The 25,360-nt window shown below is 51.7% G+C and overlaps 1 protein-coding gene across 1 annotated transcript; it reads right to left on the bottom strand.

Moving 5' to 3' along the window:
• Window positions 1-203: 203 nt before the first annotated feature.
• LOC131211253 (uncharacterized) lies at window positions 204-24,201 on the bottom strand. Its single transcript, XM_058204656.1, has 3 exons — window positions 23,508-24,201; window positions 3,498-3,799; window positions 204-3,435 (listed from the first exon to the last, which is right to left on the bottom strand). Exons 1-3 carry the CDS (start codon window positions 24,199-24,201, stop codon window positions 1,639-1,641), a joined length of 2,793 nt encoding a protein of 930 aa, XP_058060639.1. The 3' UTR covers window positions 204-1,638.
• Window positions 24,202-25,360: the final 1,159 nt, after the last annotated feature.

The following is a 25,360-nucleotide window of genomic DNA, read 5'->3' as shown; positions in this document are numbered from 1 at the left end:
TTATTTAAAACACTTTCCTGATTGACAAATTGTTAGTCTTGCTGGAAGTTTCGTTATTCGGATATATCCGGATGTATGAAACAACGGTAAACACGGCTTCCAAAGAAAGAAGATCGGTTTCTATCGACATACAAACTCCCGCAGATTTCACATTTCTGGTCATAATAACATTTATTAAAGAACCTTGTTGCTTAAGTGTTTTATTTTTCATAGAAACAGTAGACAATTACAAGTACAAGAACATTCTCGAATATGGGCCTCAATAAATATACTCTTTTGCACCCAAATCTGTTAACTACACCAGCGCTGATGGTGATCGCCGATCCTCATCAGTCGCTGGCTTTGCTTACTGAAGCACTTCGGGACTCGCAGGTGCTGTTTGGATTTCTTGCTCGTCCCTACAATGTCGGCAGAGCATCATTCTGTGGCGTCGTGCGATCGCCTTACCCAAACTATTAGCTCAGTTTTGCTCCCTTACTAACTAGGCTAACTTTAGTGTTCCCTTGTTCCCATGTTGTAATGCATGTAAAGCAGCATGTTGTACGTAAGAGATTGCAGTCTACTTCCCCGGCTTGAACAGGGACACGGCTAACTTCCGGTTCGAAAAGTGATTAGATTCATTCGGTGAGGAGTCCCGCAACGCGGCGCCCAAGGGCCAAGATCAGCCCCGCCTGCTGTCCGCAGTAGTACGTGTGTGGTAGATGATTGCATTATAGATCAGTGCACCCGGTCACCCGGTAACTTACAATGAAGCCAACGTTTCCCCCCTTGAAAATTTAACAACTTTATAACCAAACACGCTAACACCGCACGTATGATCATTCCCCGCCTCGCGTTCGCTTGAGCCTACAGTAATTGAGGAAAGTCTAGAGTGGCTATCGGTGCAACACGGTGGTGCCTAAAACCCTACCGTTGTGGGGTTGTAAGGGAAACAATACACCTAAAACAACACCACAGAAAAACTTTCCCAAACGTCGCCCTTACGGCCGGTTTACTGTTAGTTTGGCTGTATATGTGTTCGTTTTGCTAATGTGTTCTATTGATTTAACGATTACAAATAATTTATTTGGTATCCGACTCTATCGTATTCCGTTGCCACCTGCCCTCTGGCTCGTCATCTTCCATTTGATCATGCGCCGGAGGAGCATCAGCGTATGCACCACTGCCGTAGGCGAGGATCAACGTTCAAACGATAGCTTAGCCTAGAAACGAACGGTAAAGCTCTACCCTCGGGGCGTGCTCAAGCTGTGTCCCGGTTTCGGCTCGATGCGGTCCATAAGTGACCCCCCCTCGAGGAGCACGACGCTGCAGTAATGTATCATATGGTTTATCTTTTCTGTACGAATCATCACCCAAAACAGGGTTGCCATTTTACGCTCGAATATCCTTGGCCCAACCGGGCGCAGCATTTTCTACAATATATCGACCATTGGTGGCCGAAGGCGTATGCCTGTAGCCGGCCGGAGTAAACAACTAATAATCTTCTTCAACAGCTTCGGATCGCCAACGGTAAAGCTAACGGAAGTCGTGTTTCACTAGATCCCTGTCGCGCCCGAAACATTAAGCACAGAGGGCACGAAACAAAGGGGACAAAAACATCACACACGGATTGGGGATCTGTTGGGGCGAGCAACAACTTCAAGCCGTCACCGACTTGATTGACGGTTGGTTGTCCTGAAACTCGACATAGCCCGACTCGTCGCTAAACTCCGAATCGGAATCGATCGCCTGCAGCTGGTTGATCAGCTCCGTGTTGACGGCGGCGGCCACCACGCTGGATTTGAGGCGCATCTGGCGCACCTTCGGTTTGCTTCCCTCCACGTGCTGCCGGCTGCGGTGGTTGTAATGCTTATGGTTATCCTGCGGCGTGTCCTCCGGTCCACCGTCGGTTTCGGTGCCGTTCAGTGAGTTTAACGGCGAGTCGATGGGTTCCGCGGGTCCACATGAACCACCATGTCCGGTTAGCATCGGCATCAGGAAGCTCGACTTGACGCCCGGTGCCGGGAAGGTGATGCTGCGCTTGAAGATCATTGCGTCCGCCTGTGGGCTGGACGGGCTGCCCGTGCTGGATGTGCCACCGAGTGACGCCATCGGACCGCTTCGCTCGCCTAGCGGCACATGGATCACCTGGTTCTCGGCCAGCTGCTCGAAGCTGCGGACACGCTCGAGCACCGAGCACGGTTTGATGGACGGTGCGGTCGCGGTGGCCACTGAATCGTCCGTGTTGGTTGTGACCGTGCTGGACGTTTCACAGCCGCTCGATATGGACCCTTCGTCGCTGTCCGGATGGTGAGTGGCACCACCGCCGGCCGCACTGATTTTGTTAGCCACGCACACCAACGACGGAGGCGCCGTATCATCCTCAGCGTGAAGGCATGAGAGCCGCGGAAGGTGGTGATGGTGGTGGTGGTGGTGGTGATGATGGCTTCCGACCGCTGCCGATTCGGCAGCCGTTCGCAGCATCTCTAGCACCTCGTCCTGGTTGAAGAACACCTCGTCCGCTTCCGGCACGTCCTCGTGCCCGTTCTGCGACCGACCACCGGCGGAAGGCTGCTCCCGCTCACCGTCCCGGTCCCCCTCTCCAGCCAGCGGATCCTCCCCGAGCGGGTAGTGGTCGAGATCGTCTAAACTGAGGGCCAGCCGCTGGGTGTCCTCGAGGGCGACCACCACGCTGTCGTGGCGCTGGCTCAGGTCGTGCATACTGCAGACGGCCGTCGGGTTGAGCTTCATGTCGAAGTACGAGATCAGTTCCGTCGAGAGCGGTTCGCTCGAGTCGTAGTTGTAGTGCGCCAGGAACGTCTCGAAATCGTCCTCCGACGAGTCGGTACTATGCGATCGTTTCGATTTCATCGGCCCAGCGGCCGATTCGGCAGAGTCCGCCATCGGGCCACTCTCGGCGTCTTCCTCATGCGCCTCGCCCTCGTCGTCATCCTCCTGGCCGATGGTGTCCAGTATCGAGTCGATCGACTTGTTCATCGGGCTCGCCTGCACAATGTTCTCGTTCTTGAGTGGGACCTTCGCCTCCAGATCTTTGGGCGATTTGAACGAGTTCCGTAGCCGCGTCCGGCGTATCGAGTGGCCCCTCCGGCACCGCCGCCGGCCGAGCGTGGTCGACGGGAAGAGGGCGTCCTCGCGGCAGCAGGGTTCCAATCCGGGCGGCGACTTGGTCCTTCCGGTGCTTCCGCCGAGCTGCTGCGGCAGGCTTTCGTCGCCCTCTTCGTCCTCCTCGCCGATCATCTCTTCGATGGCCATCAGCTTCGGGGCGGACTTGGACCGCTCGAGCGGCGGCCGGTAGTTGTTGGCGCCCACGCTCAGCATGATCTTGCGCCGCGGCATGCTCGGATTGTCGTACACACTGTTGGCCAGACTCAGGCGCGCGTTCTGGCGGTTCAGCTTGTCGCGCTTGAACTCACGCAAGGCTTTGGCTAGGTTTTCCTAAAATGAGTAGAACGGGAAATGGTTAGCATTGGGGATGGCGATGGCGGCGACGGACCTACCTTCAGGATGCTGCTGATCTCCTGGGCGATGTTTTCTTTGGAGCAGATGACCGCGTGACAGCGGAACTCGTGCTTTAGCTTGCGCCCTTCGTGCCGGTAGATCCAGCAAAACACCCGTGGATAGTTCTTTGGCGAGCTGCAGTAGGTGATCCGGTGCGACCAGTACTCGGTGAGCCCGTGCTGCCGGGTGGTCGCCTTCAAGCCGGACGGGCACAGGCACAGCTTCATCATCACGTCCGGTTTGCTGTTCTGCGTGTAGTTACGCCACAGTGTGGCCAACGGTTTCTCCACACAACCATCGCCTGAAAGAGAAGTAAAAGGGGGCACGTTAGTCCGGTTTTAACCGATGGTCCTTCACTGACCGATCACTTCTCACCCATCGATCGTTCGATCGAACAAGTCAAGCACGGGGACCCGGCCTATACCAACAGCTGTTTTAACCTTGAAACTGTCGCCTCGGGCCCCGACAGAAAAAAAGGAACAATCGATCTATCCCCGTTGACTGTCGTTTGAATGGACCCACGGACGTCCCCCCAGAAACGTTTGATGGACGGCCACGCAACGCGGCCCACCGTGTCATTACGCGAAGGAAGTGGTGGCGTGCGACAAGTGTTTGCCAAAGCTACCTTGGCATAACTCGGCGGCGTACAACCCATTAGGAAACCAACCCCCGAATAAAGACCAAAAGACAGATTGCACAAGTTGCGACCCCGACGACGGCACGTCGGGGGTTGCCAACGCAATCTGGGCGATGTTTTGTGGGTCTCGCCCACCCAACGACGAGATTATCATACCAATTCCGAGCTCGACAATTGGCCCCAACAAACACACGTTTTGGCGGACGGTTTTTTCCATTTTCTAGGCAGTGTCGTTTGATTACCGGCGGGTGACTCACTTGGCACAGGCACAGTGAGGCTTTCCCCTTGAACCCTCGGCACGCGAGCGGATCTTTCCTACAATCAAACTATTGATTATACTGTCGCCGACAGACAGAGCACCACACGCAACCGGGAACCCGGGGACGACCGGCTTTTTGTCGAATGAAAATCGGAAACAACGTCTCAGTGGCAGCGGCGGCCACACCATATGATTAGGGGTGGGTGGCGTGTTCCAAGACGTCACTGGGGCTTAAAAAAGTGATTCGATGTTTCGTTTTGTTCCTTCCCGACGAGCGACGGTTGCTGCGATGGAGTAGCTTTTGCGGGATGTCGTTCGTCTAAGCAACAGCGAATGGAGTTTTCAATGGCAATCAGTAACTCTATGCCATTTCGAGTTGATTCGAGCAAAGAAAATATTAATTTTTTATTTACTCTCTGGTCCCCTACTCCGTAATCAATAGGTTCTGTGAAGATGTATGGGTAATACGTTAAAGCGAAGTTGAAAGGGTGATACTGCCCAAAATTGGTCAATCCTGCCAATCAAAAAAATCCTGTACATTTGCCCTTCATTTGTGGAAATGGCGTCAAAAGCGAAAATCCGAATTACTGCGAATTTTCTGCGTACTGCGGGATGATGAAACCTACGTCAAGGCAGACTTTAACCAGCTTCCTGAACAGGAGTACCATACGGCAAGTGAAAGAGGAAATGAGGCAGAGATTTGCAAAAACATTAAGCTATCGAAATTCTCAAAGAAATATCTCGTATGGCAGGTTCTCTGATCGTATAGTTTAAAAAGTGGCATTTACATCGCGATCAGGATCAGCAACCAGGGAATTTATGTCCGAGAGTGCTTTTCCTAAAAAGACACAAAGGTTCTGTTCTGTTTTGGTCTTGTATTTAGCATCTCGTAAGTTTGGGAAAAAGGGTGCCCAAAGCTGTGAGCCCCCTCAACACACCAGAGTGCCGTCCAATCGAAAAATATTGGGCCAACGTCAACCGGAACCTCAAGAAGACTCGTAAAACAGTTATCATTGAGATGGAATTCAAAGAAAAAACTGAATGAAATTCTTTTACATATTCTGTAAGCTGAGCTTTCTGAGCTTTCAAAAGAAACATTACTTGATTTTTTGACTAAATGTTTGACTGATTAAATTTTTTTTTGTTTGACCAATTTTGGACAGTCACACAATTTAATTATATTTTTCCATTTCGACCAATACGAAATTAAACACTAAACTACGAAAAAAAACACCTTACACACATGTGTAACTTGGAGTAATAAGGTGTCAAAATTTGTGACCTCCAACAAGATTGAACCATTCGCTGGGTGCGCCACTATTGTCGGAAGCCTTCGTTCTCCGTCCAAAAAACGGTCCACCAATTCCGAAACCACCTGCAGCACCCTAACAATCCAAGAATCGTATTGTTTGCGACAACAACAGGAACAGAGGGGAGATAGGCGGCCAACGCTTTAAGTAGCGTTGCTCCGCCAAGGTCACGTCATCGGGAATGAGACTGCATTCACCCGTCGGGGGGGTTTCCTAAATACACAATTTGCGTGTCTTGTTCATGGGGGTTTTTTTCACACCCTTCTTCTTCTTTACGTAATCGGACAAGCAACCCGAAGCGCAAAAGGGCAACCGGATAGAAGGATCGAAAAAAAACGAGCTGTCCGAAAATTAATGCAGGAGATCGCCAGAAGAAAGATGAGCATTCATTTGCTGTACCCACACACAAACGCCAGAGAGCTAGAACCGGTTCGGCAGTTGAGCTTCCTTTAGGACTTCCCGTCGTTCGGCATTAATCGGGGGCCGGTTTGATTTGTTTGTCGATTAACTGGCTAGAGCGCGTGTTAAACTGTTTAATGAGCGTAGCCCGGAGACTGCACGTAATCAGATCTGAGCGAGCATCTTGGTCGCCAGATTTATAACCTCACAAAAACATAATGGTCGTTCGCTAAAGAAAAAACGATTTTACTTTCGATGCTCGAGCACGATTGATTAATTCGCCATTAACAGGGCTGCTTGTCTCGTGTCGAAACATTGGCCAACGATGGGGACCTCTCTCAACAATCGGCGCGATTGAGTGACCGATGTACCGGTAATTAACCTACTCCAGCGGCACGGATACACCATTCCTTTCGAATGGTGGCTCTGTGGAAGCCGCACAAACGAAATATTGTGCAGAATGTCTTTTTTGCCCAAGTGCAGTGTTCCATGAGACTTCCATCAAAGCGGGACATCGCCTCTGCTACTTTGCATACACAGCCTGAACTCAAACACGTTCTGGCTATTTGTCATCCACAAAGAGCGCGATAGAAAGCGATGTCTCCGATGTTGCCACTACTATGGTTGCTTTGGTGGAAAAGTTTTGACAAATTGCGGATTCCTGTGCGTCGCGGCCGCCAGTTTTCTTTCGCTTTCTTTTCTTTCCAATATTAACGACGTTCTATTTGTTCCCTCCGAAAGTCCGAAATCTCGACCTGCTTCGCTGTCCGTGCACGTCTTTCGTCCGTCTGTGACACTTTCACGCTACGGCCGGGAAAAAGGGTTGGAGCCCTCACCGCGGACGTGACACGCTCCGATCCGGCCTCCGATATGCTCCTGGAGGGGTTTTCGATTATGTCGCCACCATTACCTACTAGAGGGGGCCCCGTGTGCCGGGAGAAACCCCCAGGTCGACGTGAGACAATTCGTCAGACGGCCCACGTCCCCACCTATCATAACCTCAATCAAGGGGATTATGTCGGCGGCGAAGGCAAACCGAGGAATTGAACTCGTTCGATATTGAGACTGTTTTGATGTGTTTCCAGAAATGCCGTCGGATCCCATGGGGCGAAAGTGGCTTGCTCAAGGGTGTAATGGGGCAAACAAATCCCGATCATAGTTCTCTCCGGAAGAAACCCGGACACAAATGTACACTCAAACAACGTATTGTATCCTGCTCCTTTTGCCGTGAGTTGATAATTACTTAAAACATCCCAATGGCTCGGTGGGGGGACACAAGACCCGGGGGTTCTCCAGATGCTTGATGGATGACGACACGTGCCCCCAGCCGTAACATCGTGTGTATGTGTGCGTTCTTACCAAACAAAGCACTCGAGAGGGAAGGAATGTGAGGAATTTCGCGAGTAAACCTATTGGGCGCGGAACCAACGAAGATCGCGTTCCGAGGAGCATTCCGCAGTTCCGTCGGCCCGACAGAGTCAATTAAAACCAATAATGCCAAAGTGTCCACTCAACTCCTACCCCGCCTACCCGACCAACCGACCGAACCCCGCGCGGTGTAATTTGACTAATTAAATATTTATGTAATGCCACTCTGGAGAGCTCCCCGATGACAGCTCGTGCCGTGTTCGAAATTTGATTTTCGGAGGCTGCTACCCGCCAGCTCCTGGAGACCCTGGAGAGCAGGAAGTGGATAGTGTGGGTGCGTCTGATTGGTAAATAATACGACCGTTTCGTTGGCTAATGTTGTTGAGGGACTTGGACTTGGTGACCGCGCACTTGGCAAAGAGACTGGCAGTGTACGGCGATAATTACGCCATCAAACAGGCATTCGTTCGGCGGGAACAACGGAAGCCAGTACGAGGTCTGTTCAAAAAGTTCGGATAATTTTGTATTTACGCGGGCTATCGTATGTACGCTTTTCGCTCGCATATTGTTCTTTCTGGGTGAATTTTTGACCAAAACAACTCGTTAGTGATGCCAAAGCCACTGTAGTCCTCAGATCTGACCGCCCTGTATCTTTTCCCTGTTTCCAAAACTCATATTACCCCTTCGTGGTCAATCACTTTTGGAGCAGAGAAAAATCGACGATGAACCAAGACACGTGAACAGTAAAATAGTTGTCAAAAATTGACTGATCGCTCAAAATGGCCGAACTTCTCACCATAAGTGTGTGACATGAGCCAAAACATAACGCAAAAAGTCGAAAATCGTAGCCTGCCTAAATACAAAATCATTAGAATCAAATTCCTGACACTAAAGATTAACCACCCAGCCATTGCGCCATTGTGTTTCCCTTGTTGACACAGGAGGAACGTTCTAGAGGATATTGGTTCGCGTCCCGTTGTTGTGGACCTCATCTGAGCGGCCGATCGAATCGGAAGTGAAATCCGTCGGAAAGGGTACGGCATTGGAGGGTCCAAACTTTTCCACCACAATTACGGCGAATCTCGGCACTTTCTGCGAGTCGGATCTGCACGCACCGCCATCATCGGGGCCTCGAAAGCTCCCACCCGGGCTAATTATTTACACAGCGCGCACATTAATGTTGCGTGCCGGGGCGGCGCCCTGGCGCATGCAAACAATGCTTACGACGCGCCCTCGAACGGGGTCACCGCGCAAACGTGGGCCGTGGCGGAGTTCAGGTGCCGAGTTGTGTTACTTTCTTAACCTCGGCGCAGAGTACATGAAGTAGCGAGATGAGATGAGCGCCGGCGAACCCTTCAAAAAACCGGTGAACTTTTGACTCTCCCCGGCGGGGTCAACAGCAACAATCCTCTTCTATTGCGCGGCTGCCCTCGATTGCAGTGCTCCTCGGCACCTCAGCACCTTCATAGGGGCAACGGCAGTTGGTTCTACTTTCACCACGGCCACGCGATAAGGCAGTAAACTGCAATTAAATCAGGTCGAAGGTGTCTCGAAGCCCAAGTCTGGTGCTCCAGCTTCGAATGCCTGCAGCCTCGTAACCATCGATTCCCCGAGCGCAACTCCGCCAAAAGTGATTAAAGTTGGTTCAAATTTTGGCCAAATCGAACGCCTAAAGGCCTCTTTCGTTACAACAACACACATTACGGCGAGAGGAGATTGATGAAATACTGTTTCCTTATTGCTAACCGATCTCAACTCGAACCGATCCTCTTCGCAGCACCAAAGCCGCCATTCGTTTCGATTTCCTCATGGCCCACACAACACTGGACCGCTGGATCGCCAATCATTAATCATCACCTTTATTGCTCGTGGTCTCTCAAAGGTCTGAACAATAACGTTGGTAAGGAATATAATTGAGAAAGCAATTGCATAACACATTGCGCCGTTCAGTCTCTGGACTCTATTCTACGGTTGATTAAATCGTTCGTCCACGCGCGATAGGGCCTCAGGACTGGAGAGGCCATCAACGACAAGCGAAGTGGGAAACTCTGCACTTTTATCAGCCCGATCCAGCCGGTCTCCAGAGACCCGTAAACATCCGTCACACGTGTCCGTGACCGTTGGCCGTGTGTATCGTTGGGGGCACCAAGGACACACTTCAAACGAGCAGCGGCGCTTTACATGATGAAAGCATAAAAAATTAACACAAACGCAACGGCCATTCAAAGACAGAGAGCGAGAGAGAGAGAGCAATTATCCGGCAGATCCTGGCAGGGCTGGTTCCAATCAGGTTCCACCGTTAGTGATGCACCACACACCACTTTGATCCCTCCCTGTCCCTCTGACCGGGAGTCCTTTTCGTGTCCATCGTTGACGTTGGCGTTGACAACATCCGCGCACGGCAAACTAATTGCAAAACTGTTCACTCATGTGTGTTACAGTTTTGTTCCAAGAATCGTTCACTTTCATCTTGCCAATGGCCAATAATTGGCAAAAAACGAACGGACGGACCGAGACCATGTGCCGTAACAGCCCCGATGGTCGGCTGGCCGATGATGACGGTGAAGGTAGTTCGAAATTAAAATGTAGTCCATTTTTAGACCCGACAGAAACAAAAAACGCCAATGTTACATAACTCGCTCGGTGGCGACTCGGGTCATCGAGGAAAGTGCATCCTGTCGGTCGGTCCCGGTGGCCCACTCCCCACACTAAAGCAACCTGTCCCAACCCGTGGGAGGTCGGCCATTCGAATCCCCGGTCCGAGCGGTCGGCCTTAAATAATCGCTCCCATTTTTTGGGGTTCCAACCAAAACAAATAAAACGGTGGTGTCGTAATGGAACTGCGGCTCTGCGGCTCAACCGAAATCGGAACTCGCGTCCGAATTGCGAAAACTGGACGAAAACAAAAAACATTTGGATCGAAATGTCGAAATGGCGTCAAACTTTTGACAGCAGCGGGAAGTCTACGTAGTGCCAAAAAACAACGCCGCGCAAGTGGAGCATATCCGCGAAGCAAGAACACGGCCGAACGCAGAGCCGCGAAGAAGAAGGATCCAATCCAAAGCCTATTGACCGTTGCATAAATACCGATTGGTTCCCCATTGGCGGACCAGAAAACCATTGCCCAACTGACACACCGATCCTCGACAAATTCGTCTCGAGAGTTGCCGGGGCCGCGGGCGCTCTTGGTGGGATTGAATATCGATCGGTTTAGTTTAATCATTTTATGACACGCCATGCCGAACACGGCGCTGATCGATGGCTGAGGAGGTCGGACCACAAAGGCGAGCTACTGGACTCGGACGAACAACGGATAGACGGCTGGGAGTCGGACTTACATCATCCTCCCCGGGCAACTGTCACCATGGTGGCCCCGTTTGAATATTCGTGTGTCAGGTGTGTGACAGTAAGCTGGAACCCCAATTCGCTTTGCCCGACCCCGAAAGTGCAAATTTGCCAAAAGCTGAAAATGCCAGACCCCAGCGTAGCAGCAGGCAATCATTAAAACCAAAAATAACAATTATTTACTTTCACCTGCGCGTGCGCTTTGGGTGAAACATTCGGCGATCGCGATCGAGCGCCCTCTGGTGGTGGTAACCGCGAATTCGCTGGTGAAAGTTGGGTTACCCGCCTGTTTGTGCGTTGAGGTCTCTCGCGCTTTTCTTCGAGTGGAAACATATTTGATTAGGTAACGCGCGGTCGGGTGATCGCGCGCCGCGCTCCAAACACAACACAATAAACAATTCGGGTTCTGGTGACGGTGACAGCTGCAGCCAGGCACCCAGCGATAGGTCATAATATCGGTGGCCACTCGTATTTGCAGCACAAGCCCACCCCGTCGGGTGGGAAGTTGTAACGGATTGTTGTGCCTTCAAACCAGTTCGTTTGTGATTTTTTGCATCGTTGTTTGCTCTATTTCTGCTATTTCAGGTTGCTCCAAGCCGACCGAAAACAAGATTCACAATCCACAGTTGGGGCGAGCGGCGAGGACGAGGTGGAATGGAATGCTGATGTCGGTCGAGAGGAAGGAAGTACGCGCATAGCGTCACACACGAAGGGGTCCGCCAGCCACCGAGTGCTCACCCGGGTTCCTAATGGCAACCTTCTAAACCGGTCCCCACGGCGTGCTTGTGACGACATTGCGTAAGCCGCCGAACGAAGCAGCGATCGGTCGACGGTTGCATTTGCACCTGGGATCACCTGCGCCGCCGCGTTGACCACCGCGCTCTTTAAGAGGCACTCAGTCTCGGTGCCAAGCGCCAATGCGCTCGTCAGCAACGATTTCGGTCAACAGCACAGTGGCTGTTACTTTTCGATGCAACAAACATCTGTTTAGGGATGATTTGACAGCAAAAGTGGAAAGAATCCCCAGGTGTGATGGTATGTGAACGATCTAGCTATCCTTGGAAATGTATGACCGTAGAAAATGATACCGTCAAGAAGTTCGTAACCCATCGTCAATGGAGTTGCCAGGCGTTCCCATCTTATAACTGTACTAATTAAACGCGAGGAGTTCTTACATACTTTCAATATTCGTTCAAACGTTTCCTTTGCCTTTAAACCTTCTAAAAATAAAAAATTAAATCACTGTACAGAACGTGATATTAAATTGTTTGTAAACGAAGAATGAAGAGACATATTGAAATGAAACTTTACATACGTTCATATGAAGAGTGTACTGACATAACAAAAACAAATTAGGCTAGTAGCAGCGCCCTCTATTATTGAAGCCCAAAACTTATTGAACAAACTCAGTATTCCTGGAGAAAACTGTCACACCAACACGGAGCATTGTTTGCAACAATTACTTCATTGTTTTCCTTTCCATAGACCTTCCCCCCAAAAGCCCACCTTTGTTTGGGGCCAAAGACCAACAAGACAGCAGATTGAGACAACGCTCGGTTACTACCACTGTGCACAGTCCCATCGACCTCTACAGCACAGCCACCGGTCACAGCCGACAGCGTGTTGTAACCCCTCTGTGTGCCGGACGATGTCCCCAGTAAGGTGCCGGGCCGGACCGCCTAAAAGCACACACTTATGTCACTGACACACCCGTGCGGCCCTCGTCAGTTTTATCACGAAGCATGCAGGATGCTCGGGGATGCGCTACATCATCTCACGTGGATGAGATCATCCGACTCAGGCGACTCAGGCGACTCAGGCGACTCAGGCTCTCCGCTGGCTGCCGAGATTGCTGCGCTGAAAGCTAATAATGCGCAACCCGCTGCTAATGGGCGCCGAAGGATGGTCGTTAATTTGTGTGAGGTCGTCGTGCGCCCTCTGCTCTGCGTTCCCCAGTTGTTGAGGTTTAGGAATGCGAGCGAGTATACGTGCGCATACCTGGTCGTCACGTCCAATGGGTGGTGGCGGTCCTCGAAAAGGGCGTCGCACACTTTCACCCCACTTGTGACATCGGAAAGCACCGACAGCCGCAAGCCGCCACAGCAAGATATGATCGGCGGTCGTTGTGCAAAAAAAGGGGAAACCGCGCCCACAGGAAGGAGGTCACCTTTTAGGACATCGAGCGCGGTGCATTGGCATCCGCATTGGTTCCCTGCGTTCCTGAGTCGCCGCACCACAAAGAGTTGACCGCCGCACCATTAAGCGGTCTGAGGTCTCGGTTTCACTTGGCTTGGCCCGCGTTGTGGGCGCCGCCATTTTATTCACCACTGACCCCCTTTTTGCCGGAGCCAAGCCAAGTCTTTCAGCCAAGAACTTTCGCCTGACGTGAGGGCGCCGCAAAAACCAATCGAAGCCTAATGATCGTCATCGCCATCGCCTTCGTCGTCGTCGGTGACAGTAAAGAGGCCACCACCGTCGACCATGCCGCCTTCCCGATTATTAATGATCCCGTTCTACTTCTGCCGCCACGAGGAGGTTGATTGTCCTCTTTGTAATCCACGTTTTGGGCTGCATTCTGTCAAGCGAGTGTGGTGTGCCATTGATTCAAGCCTGACTTCTTCCGGTTCTAGGTTACCGGTTTGTGACAGGGAGTGGAGCTTGCAGGTCAATTGAGGCTCCACGAGGAGCGCTCTCAATTTGAGACGCTGCGGTTGACACATGTGTAAACAATTAGGAACCAGGTTTCTTCCGGGCAAGTCCCTACCCAGCAGCCTTAGCAAACACGTTACATAGGTTAGGTGTTGCTCCGGTGCTCGCTCGTGACCGCTATATGTAATCAAGTAATTACTGGGCAACCCAGCACCGGTTGCCGGTGCCGGGGGCAGGGAAAACTCCCGGGAATGCGGGAAACCAGCCGAACGATGACGAGCAACATCATCGTAGGGCCCACAGAATTGATTCACCACCGAGGGGAAACCTTCCTCGACAGTCAGGATGCTCTCGTCACGAGAGCCATTTGGTAATTTTCAACGACGCGGGTTCTCCGGTAGGCCACCTGAGCGGCACCTTATGGAGTGGTCACTCCTTCGCTGTTGACGAAGAAATCGATTACGAAACCCGTTTCTTGGCCACCGTCGCCACGACAATAACGAGATGCGTACGAGGTGGCCCCCCGGGGGCTCAGCCAGTGCTGTGGTGTGCTCGTCTCTCGTCGGCCCTCATTACCGTCGCGGCCACAAAACTGGATCCAGTAGGAGCGACCAGCAAGCCAAAGGTTCCGACGAGCAGAGCACGGCTCAAAAACCTGTTCCTCTCCCTTTGCAGGCAACGGTGCTTCCTTTTGAAGATCTCCCCCGGGGCGGCCGATCCGATCGGTGCCACTGACATAAGTCCGAAAAGTGCACCGATTGCAACCGGGCAGCGCGGCGAGCCTCGGCTCTGCGGCTCATGAAATGAATTATTGAATAAATGGTGCGCCGTTATGCGCCCGTAGCCTGCCCGAAATGCGCCGCAGATATCGAATTTTCCTCGAAATAAAAAAAGTACTGCGCGAATCGGCCACCAGTATCGCGAAGGAAGGCGAAAAAATTAGCCTCACAGAAGGTATTAAATAACGCGCGCAATCTCCACGACGACGACTACGCCAATGGATCAATGGCGTACGGTTTCCGCTTCACAGCCCCCACACACCGCGACGACGGCGGTGTGCCATATTATTGCACAACAGTTATGCTCATCCCTTCTCCGCCTCGGGGTGGCGGCGATCGTTCGACCGCAAACATGGCGCAAAAAGCGCTGTGGCGGCTTCGGGAGTGCAGTGCAGCATTATGGTGCATGGCAACACCACCGGGGCCGGGGACACAGTGACAGGGGACACACACAGGTGGGACACCAAATTATGGAGTTGTAGCATAATTATAGTGAAGCTTGCCAAAATCGGCGAGCGCGCCACAACAGACCAGCACCGGACCAGGCCGGTTTCATCAGGCCATCATCAGCTGCTGCTGCTGTGTGCGTGGATGATCATCTTTCGTGCGGTGAATAGCCCGGGGCCAATTATAGGGTCACCCCCCGTCGAAAGGGTACGGGGGTTCATCGAACGCCGAGAGGGCTTCGGCAGAAGATGAAAATTAAGGGAGCTGGTTTTGGAGAACCACAAAAAAGGCGGCCAGCGGCCTATGGAGCGCCTATGGTAGCCTTGCGCATATGTGCGCTGGTTTGCCCTCCTGAGGGCTCTCAGCAACAATCAGGTCGCGCTGGTCGTTGTGGAATGCAAGGATTGCAACTCTGGCTGACCGTTGCTACGTGTGGCGTAATGGATGTCCCCTAAGCATCTCTCATCATCTTTGTTTCATAAATGAAATACATGAAGAAATTAATTTTGGTTTTGTTCATTTGTTTCAATTATGCTTTGACGAAACTGCCTAGTTTTATCATCAGATAAATGATTTCAAGTAAAAAAAAAAAAAAGTTTTTAACTTATCTTTGAAGAGGTTATAATATGTCGACTTTAGTGCCTGAAAAAGTCGCTTCGCGGCGATCAAGGCTTTTTGTCCAAACTGCTGAAAAAAAACTGCTACATAACCGCATCAAATGGTTGTCGAAGCTTGTTTTTAGAAGATCGCAGTGCTTTAAGCGCTTTAAAAAATTTAAACATGGCGATTTTGACTTCACAAATAAAAAGCGTCGGAGGACTCCGAAAAAGGCCAAGGACGCTGAGCTACAAGTACTTTTGGACGAAAATGACACGCAGACGCAACAACAATTCGCGGATCAGCTTAATGTGTCCCAATACGCCGTATACAAACGTTTGAAGGTGCCTGGGAAAGATCCAGAAGAGTGGAAAATTGGTGCCACATGAACAACAGGCAAAGACAAAAGGAAAACCGAAAAACCACATGTATTATTGTGCTCGCCAGGTACAAGAGGAAGTCATTTCTCCAACAGACCGTGATTGGGGATGGAAAGTGGATTAATTTTAAGAATCCTAAAAAGAAAAATTCATGGGTCAGTCCGCTACAATCACCAACTTCGACTGCAAAACCAGATCGATTCGGCAAAAACACGATGGAACCAGCAAGGCGTGGTATTTCATAAGCTTCTAACAGCTGGGGAAACCGTTAATTCAGATCCCTACCGAAAAAATATGATCAATTTGAACAATGCATTGATCGAAAGACGACCAGAATGAGCTAGTAGACACTGTCAAATGTACCCTTTTCGTTGTTTTCCAACGGTCTAATTGTTTCGGTGAATATAGTGGTTTTATGCTGCCGAAAGCCCTTAATTGATCAGACAGATCAAATGATTTTTGAATTTTATTACATCGGCGGCTTTTAACTATCCGGAACAGTCTTTTGTATCATTTCAACTAAACACTTCCAATCCTTCCATCCAAAATTACATAAAATGCTCGCCTCAACTCTGCAACCGAGCTCGCTCCAAAAACGCTTAGTTCCGGGCCCGAGGCACGTAACAAAATAATGCTCCAAAATCACGCAAGTGATCGCGCAGCATGATGCGTTTGAGATGCGGCCATCCGGGAGGACGGGTCGGGGAAGTTTGCGCCACCCGGAGCGCCGCGCACTCGGAACGACGCATAATACTGTTCCGATTATGTTTCTCCGTTTGTTCTCTCGCTCGAGCGCCGCAACCAATTTGGCCAGCCCCACCGGTGAATGACACAGAGACCCCCCCCACAAGAGCTCGAAATAATAAGTCGGCCGTATTATGCCAAACCGAACCCGACTGTGGGACGGATGGTGGTGGTGGTGTTGTTATGTAACGTTTACACGCACCCCGCACTCCGGCGAGGGTCTGAAGGGGTTGTATCTACATGACTGCGGCGGCGGCGGCGGCGACGGGTCGGCATCATGTTGCGCGTCGCACGTGGGGCAATACACAGCAATTGGCGCAAATCGGCGCGCAAATCTGTGTGCGAACATCATCAAGTCCGGTCCCCGAGCCGGCCATTTGGCAACCACCGGACCCGCCATTCCGGCCGGGGTCTCGTGAAATTGACCCACAAATTCGTACCCCGCCCTTCCTTCGCACTTCTTCGAGTTGTTTGGATTTTTGTCGATTCCAGTGCTTTGTTTCCTTTCCGAGACCACCACGGAGTGCCAAGTGTATTTAGGCGAACGTGGTGCTGGTGGCCCTGAAACGGCTGTCCTTCGTGGTTCCAACAGAAAAACCCTGTGTTTCGAGCATTTCTCTTACCGTGCCGGGCCATTTTACAAAAGCTACTCCATTGAGGGCGGTCCAATACTGAAAAGCAGCTTCAATCAAAGTCGTTCCAACGCTCGGTGACATCGACAGAACTCAAGTGGACAAAACATCTCAAAGTCAAGCGCAGCAATAATAAAAGCATCCCGAAAGGAGCCCCGACCAGAAACTGGAACGCTTTTCAGCACATCGTGAAGGCAACGTCCTCCTTCGGGACGGGAACTTTTATTAAACCAATATGGGTCGCCATCAATCATTCTGCGGTGACAGTTTTGCTGATTTTTTACCACATTTCCCCGCATTTTACGACATTTCCAGATACAAACCGTGGCACAAACTATCGCACATTTCCGGTCGCAGCCGGTTCGCGGGAGTAGCAAAAACCACTCCATTCCATTCCCGGGGACCCACAGCGTGAAGGTCAGAGCAAAACTTGGACTTGACCGCCACTTCTGGACACTGGCTGTTGGAGAACGGACGAGCTGCTGCATAAAAACGGAAAGACATTCGCTTCCCGCGAGTGGTGTCCCGGACCACGAAAAAAAGGATGAACCGACCATATCCCGAGGTCTACGGGCGCGTGGCCAGCGAGCGAAACTTGGCTCGTTAAAATCCGACTTTATGACTTCCGTTTCGCCGGAGCCAGATTCGGTGCCCCATTCGTCCTGGGCGCCTGGGAGCGACGAGAGCCCCCGAATCGGAGAAGGTCATAATGTAAGCGCGAGAGGAGCAGTGGGACAATAAAACTGTTCACACACAGCCCAATCGCATCGCGAGGAGTCATCCATTTTGCATGACACCCTCACGATCATCACCCAGCGGCAGCCCCTAAGTAAAGGTCACAGAACGGGCAACTTTCGGATGGGCGATGATATCATGTTGTCTTGGGGCGAGCTTGGGCGAACCGAATCGACCGCAGGCAACCGAGAAGCTTCGCGATGAATTATTGGTGGGGCAATAAATCTTTCGAACGACGGAACGTTCCGGGAGCCAGCGGTAGTGTCCAACCAGCAGGATAATGTTAGACAGCAGCGTGGAGCGTCAATGTTTCGCGGTTAGTTTAATGAATTATCGATTGAAGGCTATTCGTTTCGGTCGAGTAACAAAATACGCGGGTTAATTTAGTCAGTGATGTTAGCAAAGTATTTTTCGAATGGCTCTATGTGTGTTGATTGGGGAAAAAACATGTAAAATACACAGCCCCAGGGCGGGGTGGCTAACAAGGATTTATGGAGTTTTATAATTCGAAGCTTTTGTCGGATACCCGTTGGGTGATCAGCGGGAGGTGTGAATTGATTAGATTAACATGGTCAAATAAATTAAAGATTCATAGGTTGTACAATTAAGGGAAACGATAAAAACTAATGATATATAAAAGCTAAATAAAACTTCATACTTTCAGGAAGTTCAACTTGACTTGTGTGACTTGGGGCTACTAGCTAAAGTCAATAGCTGAGTTAAGTCATCAGTTGAGATAGGAACCGAAACGAAGAACGAGTTGAAGGCCATTCCCCAAAATAACTTTTCGGTGCATTTCGAAAATGGGAACAAACGTAGAAATAGATGCACTGCATAAAGTGGAGATAGCTTTAAGGACGATACAGATTGGGAGGAAGAAAGGTTTTTCTAGTAAATAAGTGAATTCCCGATATGTTTTGGACCCACAGTATGTGGACCCACAAAGAGTGTTGTCTATGAGATTCAAATTACACAAAACAAGGCACATTTTTCATACTAAGACGGGATTTCTCACGCTGAACTCTCTTCTCGACAAAGGTTAAGTAATTGTGTTATAAGGAACTCAGAGTACAATATTGCGTTACAGTACGAAAAAAATCGTAAAAAATGGAAAAAAATCGAGCGTCTCACAGTTGAGATGTGCGACTAAAAAATGAAAAAAAACTGAGTGCTTTTCTGTTTGGAAAGTAACGGCACTAAACGGGCTGCCTTCAAGCACAACCAGAGACCAGGGACCGGTGCATTTCCAACAACCAGAGCTGAGCCAAGTACTACTTCGATCAAAGTTACCACAGACTTCAAACGATCGCTGTCACCAACAACTAACCTCGTGTTAAGCACGGTCGAAATAGAAAACTTAGTGAAACAAGTTAATAAACATCATAATTATAATACAACAGGCGAACAGGCATGGGCTCCAATTGTCGCCATCTTTGTGCCAACAGATTGGTCGCCATTCTCGGCGTCGGTCGCCACTGATCAGTCACAGCAACGCGGAAGTCGCCCAGTACTCGTGACGGTGCTAATGGAACGCGCTCGATTTTCCTGCGCCCATAAACGACCACGACCGACCGAACGGTAGTGGTCTGCGAGAAGATACCTGCGACTTGGGCGTAGAAACGAGGAAGTGAAGCTCGCCGAACAGAACGACAACAAGTGCCACAGCAGCACCCGTGAGCCGACCGAAGGGAAATGGAAAACGTGGAGTGCAACGCCACAAACACTCTCGCATCACTTTAATGGCCTCCATCGGCGCGGCCCGATAATGGCAACGACCACGACGATGATGATGATGATGATGAGCAATCACAGTTTTCCTCGGTCGGAAAATTTCCGGTGGTGGGAAAACATCCGATTGGAAGGCGGAAAGGTGTCATCATAACGCTGACGTGACGCTAGTCAACAATGGTGACTTCCGCTAACGACGCGGGCCGAGAAAGACGAACCAAAACGGAAAGCTGGCTTAACTTCCGACCTGGGCTGGGTTGGAACCTAGCGGCACATGTGCCGAGGGAGCCGTCCAGCCGTCGAGACTCGGCTGAGTCCGAGAATGTGCGCGACTTTAATTAAAATGTCAATTGTAGTTAATTTAATCGTCGAGTTCCATACAGAGGACCAGTGCCCGGGTCGAGCTACCGGCCAATGGGTCACACTTTGGCCGTAGCCCTTCCGAACACGGACCTCAACTAAGATTTTGCCATTCTCCAAATTGATCCACTTTTGGATACAGAATCGATTCACGCCGACTGATCGACCTGGTGGTCGATTTTTCACACCTTTGGTGAGCCATACCTGATTACCATCATCCATCGATCGAACCGGTAGGGTCTACGCCCCGGGGTTTCAACCTAGTTTCAATCCTTCAACCTTCTCCCAGATTGGGTAGTTCCCGGAGGTCGGAAGAAACCCAGTACACGCCCCGCGCGGGTTTACTGTTACGACCGTGACGACCCCGACCAGACGACCGAGGAATGACGGGAAAATCGGACCTACACACGCCACACACCTAAACGGCCGATTGGCAAGTCCAGCTCCCAATAAGGAAACCCCGGGCTTTAAGCTCCTTGGGTGGTTCGCAGCAATCCCGCCGAAACCCGAACCTGAATGTCGGTCATCATGACGTCCGCACCACCCCAGTTTAACCCATTTTCGCTCTGCGCATTTTCCGGAACCTCCCCCTGGCACTCCACGACGACGGTGGCGCTCGATGAACTTTATCTGGGCACAGGTTGTGCCACAGATTTCTGCACACCGCGAAACTGGTTTGCCCAGGCACCGGTTTCCATCGACTGCAGCGGCGTCAGGTCTAACACCGTCGGTAACCTGATACCCAACCCAAGGGGGGGTATTACATCAGGACATCACGGGGCCAAACGCCCCAACACCCGTCCCAAAACTACCACACATCCCCAACCCGGTTTTCTCAGGGGGTTCGATTGCGTGTGATCGGTCCATCATCAACGCATCTGAGGTCAGGGACTGAGGCTCTGCGCGCGCCCGTCCTCGTTTGAAGATTAATTCGATCCAACGATGGCACGGAGGAGTCCTCTGTATCCGTTGCCCCACGTAAGGGACCCGCGGTGGTGCCTCATTTATCGACCCATCAGAAAACATGAATTCGATGGTCCGGTCGGTCGGTATGGATCTCGAGAGGATCGCCATCGCCGCATGTGTGTCAAACAGCGTGCGCGCCGATGAATCATTCACGTCCACCGTTAATTTGGACAACAACCAGGGCCACGGCAGAGCTCGCGTGTATAGCTCGAGAAAAGGTCATCCACGGGGTCTTCATCAGATAGTGATGGCGGCGGCGGCGGCAAGTCGATTGGACAATTTATTTACCACCCTACGATACACCCTAGTGAAGGTTGTCGGCGTAGTGGTGTTACTACCTCTACCTCAGGCGCATGGCAACTGGCCGATTCCGGTGGTGTCGATTCCAAGTGAGGGGTTCCAATTGTCACAAGTGATCGGTAGCAGCACTAACAACTGGCGCATACACCGTAGCGCTTGCTACTCGATCCGCGTAAAGCCTTAACACATGGACTGAAAAGTCCCAGGTCTTGTCTGATTCTACTAAGTCAAGATCGATTTAGTGTTTTAACAACACACACCGTTCAAGCGAAGCAATGCCTTCAAAAATGTTATGAGGACTCCGCTCCAACTCAGAAATAATAATAAAACGTCGATTTGCTGACTTCAAATGAGGTGATAACACCAAAAATCATTACAAAAAATTCACAAAATCGATTTGAATGATTGAAAAGTGAGGTTGCGTAACTAACTCTTTTTGTAAAGATATCAAATGAGCATCTGCGCAGTGTTTGGCCAGTTCACGCCGGAGTGCAGTGTTTGGCCAGATTAATTAGTTCACGCCGGAATCAAAACGATCGTCATCTGAGTGAAGATCAACTGAAGACCCTCGTCCAAAGCAACCCAAAACTCAACATTCGCCAAGAAAAGATTATGGCCTCGGTATTTCGAGATGAGCTTGGTGTAATATTCATCGACTATCTTAAGAAGGGAGATACCATCAGTGAATATTATTTAGTGTTACTGAAGCATTTGAAGACCGAAATTGCAAAGAAACATCGGTCGCATATGGCAATGAAACAAATGTTTAATCAAGACAACGCACAAGTCAATCAAAACAATGGCAAAACTACATGAATTGCACTTTGAATTGCTTCCAAATCCACCGTATTCGCCAGATTTGACTCCTAGTGACTACTGGTTATTGGGCAGACCTCTAAACCATGCTCACCGGTACGAAATTTCGAAAAGAAGAGGTTACCGCTGAAACTAACGCCTATTTCGAGGCAAAAGAAAATTGATGACGTTGACGACATTGACGTTAATTAGTATTGCTAATTTTGAACAAACTCGGGACACTCTTAGGCTCGGGATTGTTCAACCCATGTGTTAACTGGCACCCGTGGCGCTGCTACTTCGATCACAAACCTTGCGTAAGGCCTTTCAATTCCTTCTCCATTAGCACGGCTTCTGTCGGCACACGGAAGAACGTTGCCTACAGTAATTGTACCACCACCACAAGCACTGCAGGTAACGGGGTTTTAGCAACTGCCACCGAAAGCCCCAGAATGTCCCGCCGACTGCACCGGATGAGCCGACGATAAAGACGGCGCAATATGTATGCCATGGCCCAGCTCTCTGCACGCTAGTTGGCCCACAATCGGCGCATCAATCGTCGGCTTTACACAGAGGCTCTCCGGAACCGGAACCGGTTGAACCGGGCGAGACCCGGGTTCAGAATGCCCGAATTCCTGTGCCATCACCAACACACGACCGCGCGAAGGAAGTTAACAACTAAGTGAACTAATGGAAAGCGACAACGGGCGGATCGGACGTCTACGGAAGGTGCAAATTTTGACACCGACCGACCGTGTGTGCTGGCTATAAAAAGCATCGCGGCATCGTTCTATTATTACGACCACTTGCTGGTGGCAGGCTTTTTGGCAACAACAACCCCATAGACGACCCCAATCAACATCGTGGACTGGACACCCATCATAAGCACCTGACTGCGGGGTGCTAAGCACTTTACGACCGTCGACGCTGATCGCCGTCGACGTGGGGTTTCAGGTCCACGAGGGCCCGAGGTGCCGCGGACGAGAAATTCTTCGCCATCAGGCGGCGGGCTCAACGCTGCTGCGCCTAACGGAATGTGTTGCAGTTACGACGACGACGACGACGATTACGACGAACGGCCCTTAAGGGGCGCGCGTTCGAACGGAACGTGCCGTGGAACCTTCGGAGGAACCTCGAAGTGGGCCACCACCAGCAGATTGTACGATCGCGCAGCGCACACTTGGCGGAAACTTCTTTATGGTATGGGCCCATCGAGAGGTCCGTCCGCGGAACGGAACGGGGAACGGCAGAGTGCAGAGTGCTCAAATACGTCAAACTCGACACCTGTGCTCGGGCCGACGAGATATCGATCGCCCAGCAAAGCGCCAGCAGCGAAGTCAATCAAGCGGCCCAAGGTTAACGCAGCCAGATTTCGAATCCCGCATCGGCTCCTTCTCCGCGATCCTTGCTGATGGTCACCTGGGTCAGCGTTAAGCAATCGAGCTGTCCGAAAAGACCGTGGGACAATCAATCGGATATCGGGCTTTCGATCGGACTCTCGGTGGTCGGACTTGGGCAGGTTCGAATGGGCGCGACCTTCGCGACGAGATTTCTAAACCGAAGCGCGTATGCGACCTACCTTTGGCCCATCCGGTGAGCACGTTCCCCAGGTAGGACACCTTGTACTCCGGGTCCGGGCGGCTGATGTCGATGCTGTGACAGTTCCGCCGCAGCAACCGGCCCAGGCCGCGCGTGATGGACTTGATCGCCCGGGCGCTGCTCTCGCTGTCGTTCACGTAGCACGCGTCCCCGATCTGCAGCTCGTTGTCGCCCGCCTCTGCCGTTTCCTCGCCCACCGCACTGTCCTTCTTGTGGAACCGTTCGCTGCTGAGAAAGCTCCGCTTGAACTGCTGCAGCTTCAGCAGCGCACTGCTGTCGTCGTACTTTTTGGTATTGTAGGTGTTGCCGAAGATCCGCGCGATCGACGCACTCTTCACGAAGCGCGACTTTTTCTTCTTCAGCTCGGCCGTCGCCTCCGGCGCCACGTCCGGTTTCTCGGCACCGGCACCGGAAGCGTGCTTCGCGATCGGTCCCGTCCCGGGATCACTTTTGGGCCTTCGGCGCAGGTGAAATATGTTGAACTTGTCCAGCGTCACCACACCCGGTCCGGGTCCGGAGTCGGTGGTGAGTGCTTTCGGACCAGTGGACAGGGCGACCGGAACGTGATCAACCTCGTCCCGGCCCCGGGCGTCACCACCACCACCACCAGCGTCGTCCAGCGCTTCCTTGCGGACCTCTTCCTTCGGCGCAAACAGCCTACGGTTGGCGGCCATCGCCAGATTTCGTTCACGCACTCGCACCTCACAAATTCACTGTGGCCGCGATCGCCAGACGAACACAGAAGCTCACAGAACACGGGACAGCAGGAAGGAGAGTCCGGTTGTGGGGGGGCTCACATGTTCAGCGGACCAACGGGCTAGGCTGGAAGTGCACCGGGGTACGATCGGGTTTGTGTCATCCGGAAAACATTCCCGCTGGACCCGGAAATGCGGCTCAGAGATCACGAGGTACACACGGCACTTCCACTGGAGATTGGACCGAACCGAACCGAAGCCAGTGTCGGTGCTGCGCGGGACTGGGCAACTGAAGACCGGACACCGGAGGAACCGCTCGCGGGTTCGTTCGCGGCGGCGCCGATTGCGATGATTAGAAACTCGGTGTCCTCGGATCGGTTTTATGCACGTTTATGCTGCAGCGAGCTGCTCGTGCGCGCGTTCATTGACACCGCCGAGGCCCACCGGCGGCACGGGCTTTCCTTGAACTGGATTGCGCGCCAAGTTCTCGCGCGGCGGGGCCTAGCGTCGCTTTGCGTGCGTTGCACCCATTCGTGACGTGATGCAACGAGCTGCAACGCTCGCTTCCCTTGTGGCGATCCTTTTGGCCGAGGGCGCGAGTTCTGGGCGAGTTAGCTAACCGTTCGGGCGGCCGTGTTGGCTTTCCTTTTTCTGCGGCCCGCGTACGCCTTTTTGGTCAGTTAATTACCCCACGCAGCTGTGGCCAGAGGCCTCAAGAAATCCGCGCCTGGCCTGCCCTGTGGGGGACGGACGGTGGTCTCTGGTAGGGGCTGAAAATACGAAAAAAGGAAGTCGGTAAGTTGAAAGCCTTTTTTTGGTTAACACACCCGCCCGGGGCCCGGTTCCCGGTGATATCGTTTTCGCCCCTCTCCCCGAGTAGTGTCAGGACTTTATCGACCTTGACCAAACCGCTAAACAGTAAACAGACGTCCAGCAGCGGAACCCGTTCTTGGACGGCCCACCACGAACCCGTAATACGCGATTAGCGTATTGCGGCTCTGCGCGGCTCCATCAAAAACCCATCCTACTCCGTGTTCCGAACCTGGGGCTCCCTTGGCACCGGGAAGAAGTTGCCGGGACTTTTTATGATCCAGACCGCGCGCGCGCCTGGCGTTGGTATCGTTTAATCTGCAGCACT

The sequence above is a fragment of the Anopheles bellator genome, chromosome 2 (genome assembly GCF_943735745.2).
Source record: "Anopheles bellator chromosome 2, idAnoBellAS_SP24_06.2, whole genome shotgun sequence".
Lineage (NCBI taxonomy): Eukaryota > Metazoa > Arthropoda > Insecta > Diptera > Culicidae > Anopheles > Anopheles bellator.
Note: the sequence above shows the minus strand (reverse complement) of the source record. Positions and strands in the feature narration are given on the sequence as shown.

Excerpts from the sequence above, each read along its gene's own strand:
- LOC131211253 (XM_058204656.1), bottom strand. The coding sequence starts at position 24,201 with ATGGCCGCCAACCGTAGGCTGTTTGCGCCGAAGGAAGAGGTCCGCAAG. Across the intron at positions 3,800-23,507 it reads GCTCACCGGATGGGCCAAAG|GCGATGGTTGTGTGGAGAAA; the intron begins GTAGGTCGCATA and ends CTTCTCTTTCAG. Across the intron at positions 3,436-3,497 it reads AGATCAGCAGCATCCTGAAG|GAAAACCTAGCCAAAGCCTT; the intron begins GTAGGTCCGTCG and ends TACTCATTTTAG.